General features: G+C 46.1%; 1 protein-coding gene across 1 annotated transcript in view; it reads right to left on the reverse strand.

Moving 5' to 3' along the window:
• LOC147751601 (solute carrier organic anion transporter family member 1C1-like) overlaps positions 1 to 12,181 on the reverse strand; it is a 569,256-nt gene that overhangs the window by 212,644 nt on the left and 344,431 nt on the right. The window contains exon 9 of the mRNA XM_086920557.1: positions 7,422 to 7,586. Within this exon, the coding sequence (XP_086776683.1) occupies positions 7,422 to 7,586 (165 nt within the window). The remainder of the gene's footprint in view (positions 1 to 7,421; positions 7,587 to 12,181) is intronic.

Genomic DNA, 12,181 nt, shown 5'->3' on the forward strand with positions numbered 1-12,181 from the left:
CCCTAGTGCTGGTGCTAAAATTAGCTGCCTAGTGCCAAGCCAGGCACCCTTGCACCACAGAGAATGCTTTCTACTGAAGTATATTATGACTCTGGATGTGCAAAATGCTCTTTATAATTACGAAAAAAAGTGCAAAGTCATTTGTGCCTCTGAGCCATCACTGCAATGGATCTTGGTGTGTTCTCTCACAAGTGGACTACTATAACTTCTTGCACCCAGGCATTTCAGATCATGCTCTGAAGAAATTACAGAGCATAACCTTGCCATCCAGAAGACTTGCATCCAAATTCAATCATGTTTCACGAGCCGTTAGACAGACGCCGTGGTTGTTCGTGGCCTAAATAGTTTCAAGTAAGAGATTTAAAGCACCATTCACAGAGCTTTTTACAGCACATAAAGGCCTTGCCATGATGACTAATTCTCTGTCTAGCAGTCCATGCGCAATTCCCTCTCTAATTTCAATGTATTACTATAGTTGTTGCGCCACAATAAGACATGAATTGAAGCTCAGCCTTATTTTTCACCGTAGCCCTAAAACCGGAAATCTCCTTTCTCTACAGGGAGGGCCACCCAAAGTTCCTGCTATTTAGACAATCCCTTGAAACTTTTCTGTTTCGCTGATTGCTGTTCATGTAGTTTGCTTTACGTATTACCACCTACTCACCACAGCATCAACATGTCTTGGTTTAATGCTGCGTTTTTACAAATAAATGATGTCAGTTACCTGTCTATAATGCAGTACATTTCTGGTGAAGCTCCCAAGCCATTTCCGAATGCCGACAGCTCAATCTACATCCAATGTACTTTCAGGTACCCTCGTGATGGACAGATTCCTGAATCCTGAAGAGTCTTCAAACTATGATCCAATTACAGACCTACCAGTGAAAGCAATGGCCTTGTGGCCAGCATCTCAGAGGCACGTCTATCCCCTCGAAGAGTTATCTGCCTGCAGCAGCCTGATTGGAAAGGAGAGACCACTCGGTCACCCCGAATGCATGGCCGGATGCCCCGATCCCCCAGGAAACCGTTGCGGGCGGGGGGCGTGTCCTGGCCGGTATGCCCACAGCGGCGTGGTCAGAGCACGCCCCCGCCGCCTAAAAGGGTTGTCCTAAACACCAGCCCGGAAGTCCGTGGACCAATGGGCGGGATGGGGTCGCGGCCCCGCCTTCCCACTGCTGGATAAAAGGCGCGGGAATCCGGGAAAGCGTCCTCTTGTTCCTGCGCTCTGAAGGCTGCACCACTCGTCGCTCGTGAGCCCTCAAGGGAACAAGCTGCAGATTTTTTGAACGTGTAATTGTTGTTTTTTCTGTTTCAGTCGTCAAGGCGTAGCTGGAGTCCAAGTCATTTCTGGAGAACAGGCTGAGCTAACGTTGAACACGGACATGCCTGCTAAGAAGACTGGAAAGAGCTCCGAGATGGAACGAATGCTGCCCACACTGGTGAACCAAGTGTCGGCGATGGACAGGAAGTTTGGTAAAGTAAACCAGCTGGGTCGCGGCTTAGCGGCCCTCGGGAAACAAGTTGAGGTCCAGGGGGGGCCTCAGGGCGACCTAAGAGGATCGTAGGCCCTGCTTTGCCAAACATTACCCCAGGGGGGGATAAGGAGAAAAAGAAGAAGGGGAAAGCGGGTCCTAGCGAGGTCCCAGTCCCGATGGAGGTCCCACCAGTCCCAGTAGCACCAGCGTCCAGCCCGGTATCCACACCGGATGGGGGGTTGCCAATCCCTATGGTTATCACACCGCTGGATGACAACCAAATGCCTCCCGAATTAGCGCTTCAGTTGGCGGCTGTTTTACCCTGGTTGAAGAAGAGAGGAGGGGGATCCGCGGCTGTGGAAGACCCCGCCGAAGAAGCTAGACTGATTATTGAGCAGTTAATGCAGACAAGGTGTGCTGGGGCAGCGAACGTGCCTTCTATTTCTCCTCAGGTGGCCGCGGGCGAAAACCAGAATAAGTCGACGGACACGGCTGGAGGTGCGACGGAAGCCGGTAAGAGATCACTCCCAATGATGGGGGAGGGCGCAGTACCCTCAAGGCGGGAAAGCTTAGCACAACATATTCCCATGGTTACTAAGGAGATGGTGTGGGCCAATAAGTATATAAACATGTTTTCTTTGCTGACTGATCATCGAGAGTTAGAATATGCCAAGACTCAGAAGGACTTATGGCACCCCAGTGTATGGCGGGCAAAAATGGCTGAATTCAGGGTCGAGGAGTCGATGATGAACTGGATCAGGGCATTTTCTATTTTTGTAGCGATTATCGCTGAACGTACACCGGAACTGTTGAGTGACCTGGCTTATTACCAGAGCAGGATCACGACCTTCCATGAGAAGTATGGGGGAGAAGAATGGAAAGGGTATGAGATGGCATTTAGAAAAGCGAAAGAGTTTAATGAAACACTGACTTGGGATGGTTTGGATACTGTATCTTGGCATGCGCAGCTCTTGCCGGGATCAGCGGGTGGTTCAGGGTCGAGCACAAACGACTCCAGGGCCTTTCCACAGAAACAGTCGCAGCCCTTTTGGCCAAACTGCGGGGGGGAGTCTCAGCCTAGATCGGGCGGGAACGGAAATAAGCGAGGAGTGTGTTGGGGTTTCAATAAGGGGACGGGTTGCAGGCCGCAAGGAACGTGTAGGTTCAGGCATGCGTGCTCCAGTTGTGGTAACACCTCAAATCCCTGAAACTAGTTGCCAATCCACAGCCAATGGTACCGGTGGGAAAGGGGGTACCAAGCAGGATTGATACGGTGCCCCGGAAGTCCACACCTTCGCCCGTAGATATCCTGGCTTTGACCCCATGGCTGAACAGATACCCTGATCATGCGTCTGCTGGGACCCTGCGAGATGGCTTCTCACATGGCTTCAGGATCCCGGCGGGTGATTTTCCCGGGGGGCCCCTCATGTAAGAACCAACTGTCCGTTCAGCACAACCCGGCGGTTGCCGCCAAAAAGATCGCCAAGGAGGTTAGCTTGGGGCGGGTTGCAGGACCTTTTGGTGACCCACCAACGGCTGATTTTGTATGTTCCCCATTAGGGGTGGTGCCTAAAAAGGACCCGGGGGAGTACAGGCTCATCCATAATTTGTCGGCACCGAAGGGGGCTTCCGTCAATGAGGCGATCGATCCTGACATTTGCAGTGTGAAGTATGCATCTTTCGATGACGCAGTGGTAATGTTGAATAGCTTAGGCCCTGGTGCATTGTTAGCAAAGTCGGATATTGAATCTGCATTTAGGCTGCTTCCGGTGCATCCCCAAGATCAGCACTTGCTGGGTTTTACGTTCCAGGGGAAATACTACATGGATATGTGCATGCCAATGGGTTGTTCAATTTCGTGTGCCTATTTTGAAATGTTTAGCTCATTTCTGGAGTGGGTGTTCTCAAAGGCCACAGGGCACCAACATGTGATGCATTATCTTGATGATTTCCTCTTTCTCGGCCCAGCGGGCACTCAGGACTGTGCACGGGCATTGCAGGACTTCTGCGTGCTCATGCGGGGTTTCGGGGTACCATTGGCGCCAGGTAAGACGCTTGCCGGCGGAGAAGATTGCCAAATTCAGGGCCTCCTTGTGGCAGTGTCTCCGGAACAAGAAAGTGACACTGCACCAATTACAGCAAACAGTGGGTCAGATTAACTTCGCATTAAGGGTGATACCGATGGCTCACCCTTTCTCACGATCCATTGCCCAGTCCATGGTAGGCCTCAAGGAAGGGCACCATCGCACGAGACTGTCGGCGGAGGTTCGCCAGGACATGCTCATTTGGCTGGCATTCCTGGCGGACTTCAACGGCCGAGTGGTCTGGAGCAAACCCCCGGCCTCATCAACGGAACTAGGCTTATGGACCGACTCGGCGGGCAGCGTGGGGTTTAGCGCGATCCTCAGAAACCATTGGTCGGCCCAAAGATGGCCAGCATGGTGGGAAACAAACGGTTTGACAAGTAACATTGGCTTTCTAGAACTCTTCCCCATCTGGGTGGCTCTGTCGGCATGGCCGGAGGAGTTCAGAGACCGCTCAGTGGTATTTTGGTCCGATAACATGACTGTGGTTGAATGCATTAATCAGCAGGCAGCACGCTGCAAATGGATATTGCGATTGTTGAAAGAAATTGTGTTGAAATGCTTGAGATTAAACGTACAATTCAGGGCAAAACATGTGCCGGGTGTACTGAATAATGCAGCTGATGTGCTCTCTCGTTTCAAAATGCAGGCTTTCAGGGATTGTTTACCCTCAGCTGAGCTAGTGGCAGCGCCATTTCCCGAAGCACTATGGCAAATCGGCGCCCCGGACTACAAAACCTCGTGGCAGCCAGTTTAGCGCCCAGGACAAGGAAAGCTTATGAAGGGGCGTTCCGCTCGTACTGCGCCTTTTTGGGCCCGGCAGGGGAGCATAGATGGGGTCAGGAGGAGTCCTTTATCCAATTTTTAGTGGCACTTCATGAAGAAGGCCGGTCGGCGGCAACCGCAAGTCGGTATAAGGCTGCCATATCATTTATGGCTCAGCTCCATAAGATCAGGGACCCGACGGACTTCTTTCTAGTCAGGAAGTCTCTGCGCGGCTGGCGGCGCTTAGAAGGGTGCAGAAAGGATAACAGGCACCCAATAGGATTTGACAAGTTGACCTCCTTGTTGGCTAAACTAGAGGAGACATGCTCCTCACCTAGCGAGGTTATACTATTCCGGGCACCGTTCGCATTGGCGTTCTATGGGGCCCTGCGGGTGAGCGAATTAGTGGCTGCCAACAAAAGAGATACGGAAGGGGGTCTGCGCAGGGATCACATCCTAGTAAGGGGGGATTCTCTGCTGATCACGATAGCCAGGTCAAAGACGGACCAGGAGGCCCAGGGGAATAGCGTTGTGTTGCAGCGCGCTCCAGGTAGTCCCGGTTGTCCAGTGAGGCATGTTGAGGCCTACCTAAAACAAAGGTTGACAATGTGGGGGGGGGGGCCTTGCTGTGACATACGGACGGCACCCCGTTGACAAAGTTTCAGTTTCAGAGGGTGCTGGCAATCACGATTGCAGCGGCGGGCTTGAACCCGAGTGATTTGGGGACCCTTTCATTCAGGATAGGGGCCGCTACAGAAGCTACGGCTCAAGGTCTGCAGGCAGACAATATTAAGCAGTTAGGCCGCTGGTCTTCGAATTCTTTCAATAGGTACGTGCGACTGCACATGTTGTGCACTCACGCTTGTTGTCTTTTGTTTGGATTAGTTTCCCAAGCCTGTGACGCAGGGCGGAAATTGGGACCGGCCCAGTATCAGCTAACCACCACTTTAGGAACAAGGAATGAAAGACGTGTGGTCTGGGTCGTGGGCCACTCATACGTGAGGCGTGCCGGGGACATATACAAGATGCGATCCACACATCTGAGGAATATCGTTTCAGGGTGTCCTTCCATTAGAAGGGCGGCCTGTGTATTGACCGACTGAAAAGTTTTGTGGAAGAATTACTAGGGCGGCACAGGTCACCGCCATCTGTAGTCATAGTGTACATTGGGGCAATGACTTGGTAAGACTGGGCAGACGAGCTTTAGTTGAGCACATACTTTCTGCAGTTAGCTGGTTAGCAAAAAGGCTCCCGGGATGTACAATAGCTTGGTCTCACATGATTCAGAGGAGGGTATGGCGGGGTGGTTTGTCCACAACAGCGTTGAATCACTCGGTAAAGAGGGTCAACAATAAAATGGAGAAATTGTTTCGCTCTGCTCATCTTCAAAGCATATCTCATGGGTGCATCTGGGGTGATCACTGTTATTCTGATGATGGGGTACTCCTATCCAGGGTGGGGAATGACTTATTGATAGGGGACATGATAGCTTGGCTAGTGGGGTTGAGGAGACATGACCTATAGGAGGTGTGGGGGGGCCAGAAAGTCGGTCAAGTATCTGGCCTGTGGCGGTAAGGTCATAATCGGTGAGCAGTGATTTCAAGGTCCCTAGGGGGCGCCACCCATTATGGATGGGAGCGCCCGGGGGGAGGCGGCCATTGGCCCCTCCTATGGGGGGGCGGCACCCATTACGGATGGGTCGCCCAGGGGGAGACGGCCATAGGCCCCTCCCAGGGGGAGACGGCTATATGCCCCTCCCCAGAATTTCCCGGGGGCCGGATATCCGCTCCGGCGGAAGAGAGTGCGGGGAAAGGGGGAGTCCACGCTGTCCTTCTTACGGATACCTCGCACGGGAACTCGGACGACCTTAAGATGGCGTTGAGTGAAAGGGGGCCCCCACGACAAGGGAAGTTACTGTTGGCTACGAGGGTAAAGTCCTCTGCGTATGCGCCACTCACACGTGAGGGCGGGAATTTGGTGATAGGGACCTGACACCGGTTAAGACCTTGCCGTTGGCCCCTAACGTTAGGATGTACAAATTCGTATACAATGCATTATGTCATGATGTTAGACTCGGTTAGGAAATCTTTGTATTAGAGATTTGGTAAGGTTAGCCTGAATACCTGTCTTCATCAAATGTAATGGAAGTTGACTTTGTACATGATACATGAAACGTTTTTAATTTAAAGTTTTAAATTTTGTTTTATATTTTAATAAATACGGCCGGGGGGGTCGTGAGGCCCCCCTGCCTTCCAAAAGTTCAAACTGTGTCTGTCTCCTCCCATTGGGATTGGTGGTGGAAGGGGTGGCGGGCATTCCGGACCGTATAAAGATCCCAAGACTTATAAGACATTCCCGCAATCTGCAAACTTTACTGGCTCCCTCCCCCTGCCATCTTGACCTTCAAGACCTATTGAGTCCTTTACAAAGTGCCAAAGGCAGCACCCTAAGGTACCCAACAAGCAAGATCAACATCTCCATAGTCTCTCACTCGATATGTCTCAAAGTCTCTCAAGATCTTACAGAAACCAGAGAATGTAGAAATGACCTTCTCAGGCTGCGGGCTAAGAATCTAGTATATGATATTGACCCGGGCATGCAGATTAATTCCGTCTTCCTCAAGCAATAGACCATCCTTTTAAAATAAGATTAAAGACCTTGCCCCTCCTGTCTTTTCCCATGTTTCCTTCTCCCGTCTTCCCCTTCTGCTTTCATCATTGCTCTCTCGTTTGTTGACCCTTTCATAACGAGCTGTGTTGCTTTGTAGCTAACCTTGCATTAGATACAACAGATACATATATGTTACCACAGTGCAATTCTTTGGAGTTACAGGCAACCGTACTCAGGGGTACTGCACCTTCATTGCTGATCAGACTCCTGTGGAAAGATGGGGTTCCAGGCAGCTGTGGAGACCTTCATTTAAAACCCCCTGAAATGGTTGGGGACACTATTGATTGCATCTGCAGTTATTCTCTATGTGATTCCCAATCTTTATCTCAATTCTTGGATATCTTTAGCTCACACCACAACACAGTTTCCTTAAAACGCAATAAACAGTGTGTACTTGCTGAGACAAACAACAGGCACTTATGCTTACCAGTTATGAAGTTTGACCTGGATATGGACAGTCCATACTGCTGTTCCATGTACTTTGGCTTGTAAGTAATAAACCCAATAAAGCCACTGAACTGCAAAAGCATAAGGCAAATATAGAGAATGTACATTCGGTTGCTCATTAATCTTTTGATAGATCTCAGGAAACCTGAAAAAAGGATGTGGAAAAGAGTTATTTAGAAACTTATGAAACTTATTACTGTAACTTGTATCTTTCGGCACAGCATGATGTAGGCTATTTTATCACAAAAGAATAGACGCTGTTTAAAAGTAGAAATGTTCAGAAGTGCTTTGCACTGCCAACTTCGGGTTTCATTTGGCACTAGGTCCATTTTTGTGATGCACAAGGAATTATGGTATGTCTCGAGGATGACCAATTGTAAATATATGATTACTTTTAGCTCTGAGGTCACGGTGGCCCTGTTGCAAAAAAAGAATATTTCCTGCTGCAATATATTATCATTTTATAACGGTTATTTTCATGCAGAAAACACCACAGCCAGCGGCTCACATTCCGTTGCCGCCAGTTCCAAATGTGGACTAGGGTAATATAAGTAGAACTGTGCCCCTAGAGCAGCAGTGGGCCTGGGGGGCACTGAGCGATCACAACTACTATTCTAAATCCAGTACTAGAACATTTGGGGAAAGAGAAACTTTCCCCCAAATATTCCAGGAGGTGGATTTAGTATTCCAATTCCAGTCTGGGAATATTTTGGGCAAAGTTATACATTCTTTAAGTAATTTTAGGAATGGTTGGAAAGTAGTGATTTTGAACAGCAGAAAGTGCTGCCCTGAGGGCACAGCTCAGGCCAAAAAACTAGGAATTCCCAAAAATGTGTAGAGGCACCAACTCTTAGCATATAATGCTTGCGGTTTGTTTATTTTTCATATCCAAAATGTTTTTTTTAATTAAAAAAATGTTGTTTACATTTTACCATAATCTGCAGGTATCTCACATGATTATCATCTGAACATAAATGGCCATTGTACTAAATGCAGATTTAGCTAACTTCCTGGCTTTTTCTCTTATTGAAGTTTTTGATTTCCCTTTGCCTTCTCGCTTGCAAAGTTTAACTCTCATAACAAATTCATTTTCACTGCTTAATGAGATAACTGGCACTCTACTTGAGCCCAGTTTACCATAAATTAACGTATGCAGAACTTTCATCTTCAAGCGTACCTGCTGCAGAGCAGTTTTGAAATTAGAGTAAAGGTTCAAGAGTTGTGTGCTGACCAGTCTGCTCTTCGTATGAATGTCTGATATGGATGATTACTTATTGATATTGTTAAATTCTAAGCTATTGACCGAAATGGAGATTAAGAAAAAGTTCTCTTCTGATGGGGACTGGACAGGCTAGTGTCAATGGCACCAGCCTCCATTACTGAAGCTTTCAATGCGTTAAAGGCCACATCAGAAAGGAACTTCGCCTCAGTCTCCATGTTATACAACAGTTGAGAATAGTCCTCACTTACCCATTACCAATGGGATTAGAAGGAGTATGATGAGGCTCTAATAAGTCTTTCTCTAATGATGCTCACCTTGTGACCATGCACTATGCCGTTTCCATGACAACAGAGTTTGCCATTATTAATCACTTGAATGCCTCCCTTGCAAGCAAGCATGTATTTATATAGAAAACAGTTGTATTTAGTGTAATAAGAGTTATCCTTGGAGAATTTCACATTGATCAGTAATATTACTGTCAAAGTGAACATTGGAATGCAGTGGAAAGCCATTGAGTTCATTATAAACAAAGAGTGATCATCAATTGACAGTAAAAAAAAGTACCAAATTACGATGGATTGGGATGTGACACAAGTGATTACCAGTGGCTAAGATTAAAAGTACATGGTTAGGTATAATTATAATTGGCAATGAAAAACCCCTGTAAGTCCCTAGTATATAATAAGACAAGGTGGATTCAAAGTATTAATAAGTCCCTAGTAAACATTAGGGCAGGGAGGTTGAGAGGCCCAGTCGATTTCCGGCAGTAGAGTGTGCGTTGCTTTGCTGTCTGCTGTCATTTTAAAAGCCTGCCCTGCCTTGCAGAATGCTTTTAAAATGTTAATTATATACAAATTCGACTTTGGAATTAAAGGTACTTCCAAAGCTTAAAACTGCTTATTTATAGATATAAGTCACCCCTAAGGTCTCACCTAGGTGGCCCAGCGACATTACAAGCAGGGGCATTTTAAAAGATGTTCTATAAGCCATGGTAAGGAAAAAATTACCAATTCCATTTTCCCCATAGTAGTGAATGGCTCCATAGGCTAACCTTGCGATATTTTATTTAAGTATAAACATTGACATGAGCTACCTAAAAATATACTTCACACTATTAGATTTACAATAATTAATACAGAAAATAAGTTGTTAAACTTTCCTTTCTGGAAGCCAAACTTTAGCTTTACAGCTACCCTTTCCTGATTGGCCAGCCTTTCCCAGGCTGAGCCAGAGCTGCTTTATGAGGCGTGAAGTGTATTGTCACTGGAGACAATGGTGGAATGGTGGGTGGAGAACTTTAGCTGCAGAAGCCAAAAACAGGAAGAGGGTGGGGGAGCCAAACTGGTCTTCAATGGGAGAATGACAATTTGGGACTAGTGCAGGTTGACTCCAACATTCCTGCACCCCCAGCTATACAGGTGCCTCGGTATTTAGATTAGTCAGTGGGTTGGAAGGGGTGTGTTATTGAAACTTAGCCACATCAGTGTGTTGGCTTAGCCAGATCTAACCCCAAAGGATAGACTTTCTCCATGTTGTATTTTGAAGAGAATAGTGCTTTCTGGGACATAAACATTCCACACTTTGGAGGAAGTGGTTACACACCTTTGTGACATCCTGCATCCTTTTGGTCAGGGGTACCCGCTGCTTGATGCCGAGAAACTGTGAATTAATATGGGAGAGCTGCATAGCTCCTCTGATCTGCTGCCTAAAACTACAAGTAGAAAAAGGACTGCCCTGCTGCACCCAAAAAACTGCACTCTGAAGGACTGTACCTGCTGAAAAAATTGGTATTACACCCCTAAGGTCATTGCCTTGCTTCAAGCAGAATTATGGAGTGAACTCCCTGCAAGCTACAGGTTAACTAAGCTCACCTTCATCATCTCATTCAAGATGTCCTGATCCTGGAGTGCGTCCACTGGACTTTTGAGGATTTGGCAGGGTGCATTTTGAGAATTGTAGTTCAAACATTCTAAGGAACGTTTCAGAGATTCTAGACCTCTGGATTGGTATTATGGACACTTTGAACACTCAAGGAGGAACTTCAGGAAGAAGTTCCAGATTTGTGCAGAAGATTGGAGCAACTTTTGTAAAAATCTCCATAGGTTGATCAGGAGCATTGTGGGAGTTGTAGTCCCAGACCCCAAGAGTCAAACTAGAGCATTTAAACCTTTGTCTGGCGATATGGACCATTTTCCTTCATCAAGAAACATTTCTGAAATTAAGTGTAAAGAACTCTTGACTTTGTCCTAGTCTAGCATGACCCATTTTCAACCCGTTGAGTGCTATTTGCTTCTTAGTGCTAGTTTTACTTTATATCTGTAAAATTCCCATTCTCTGGTTCAATACACAGGATGTTTGTTGTTTTGGTGCCTATTTGTTCATAAAAATATATTCTATTTCTATAAACTGAGGGTGGATTTTTATTGTCTTTTGTTTCTTACTTATTCAATGTATTGGTGTTTTTAAATGTTTTACACACCTGTCTCCTAAGTTAAGCCTGCCTGCTCATTGCCAGCTACCAAGGGATGAGTAAGCAATTAATTTCTTGAGATCCTAACTGAAACTTTTATTGTGTTTATGGTCTTATTACTAGTGATAGTCACTGCTTATCACCACTAATAAACAACTTTCTAACACAAGATGAACAACCTTATTGAGATTATGAACACAAGCATCTCACTTTTACCTCAGTCAGGCCACCAAATCCTTCTTCACCATGAAGATCTTCCAACATATGTTCATATATTTTCACCTTCCCCACAGGGTACAGGCTACCTATCATCACTTTGGTCTTTCACAACTAGATTATGCTCCTGGACTATACCTCAGGGCATCATTCTTTATCTTATACTGATTGCATCATAACCCACATAGTACTGCCAAGTCTTAACCACATAGGCCTTCATATTGTACAACACGTCTGCTTCACAGTCTTATCCTACTATTGTTCTCTTTGTGGAAGACTAGGCTACTGTGATCCACAGATTTGCAATGTAGCAAATCTTGGCATTTTAGAGGAAAGACATCTCAAAGCATTGTTGGGACTATTTTATATTTACTAGCTCTAACAAGAGAGCGGTTAATTGGTCCTGCATGATTATAGATTACATCTTCAAAAGATCTCTCAACCAACCTAAATGTTTATACAGCATGGACAAACCCCAATGAGTGGCAGAGCATTTTACATAGGAGCCAGCTTTTAACAAAAGGAGGTTAAATATGGTATGTAAAATCTAAACAAATACTTCACCAAATTATATAAATACAATACTATGCATCAGGTATATAGGATACGTAGAACTGACAGAGTGAGTAGCACACATTATAGTGCAAACATTGTGAAATGCAGTATCCATTATTTGGCACAGCAGACAGACTTAAGCCAGGAAAAGTGTGTAATGTATTTATCAGTAATTAGTAAAAAAAAATAAACTCACAACATAACACAATCAAATCAAAGAATTTCTAAAAATCAAGAAAATATCATTAAAATAATTACACATAAAAATCCAATCAGA

The sequence above is a fragment of the Lissotriton vulgaris genome, chromosome 1_1 (assembly GCF_964263255.1).
Source record: "Lissotriton vulgaris chromosome 1_1, aLisVul1.2, whole genome shotgun sequence".
NCBI lineage: Eukaryota > Metazoa > Chordata > Amphibia > Caudata > Salamandridae > Lissotriton > Lissotriton vulgaris.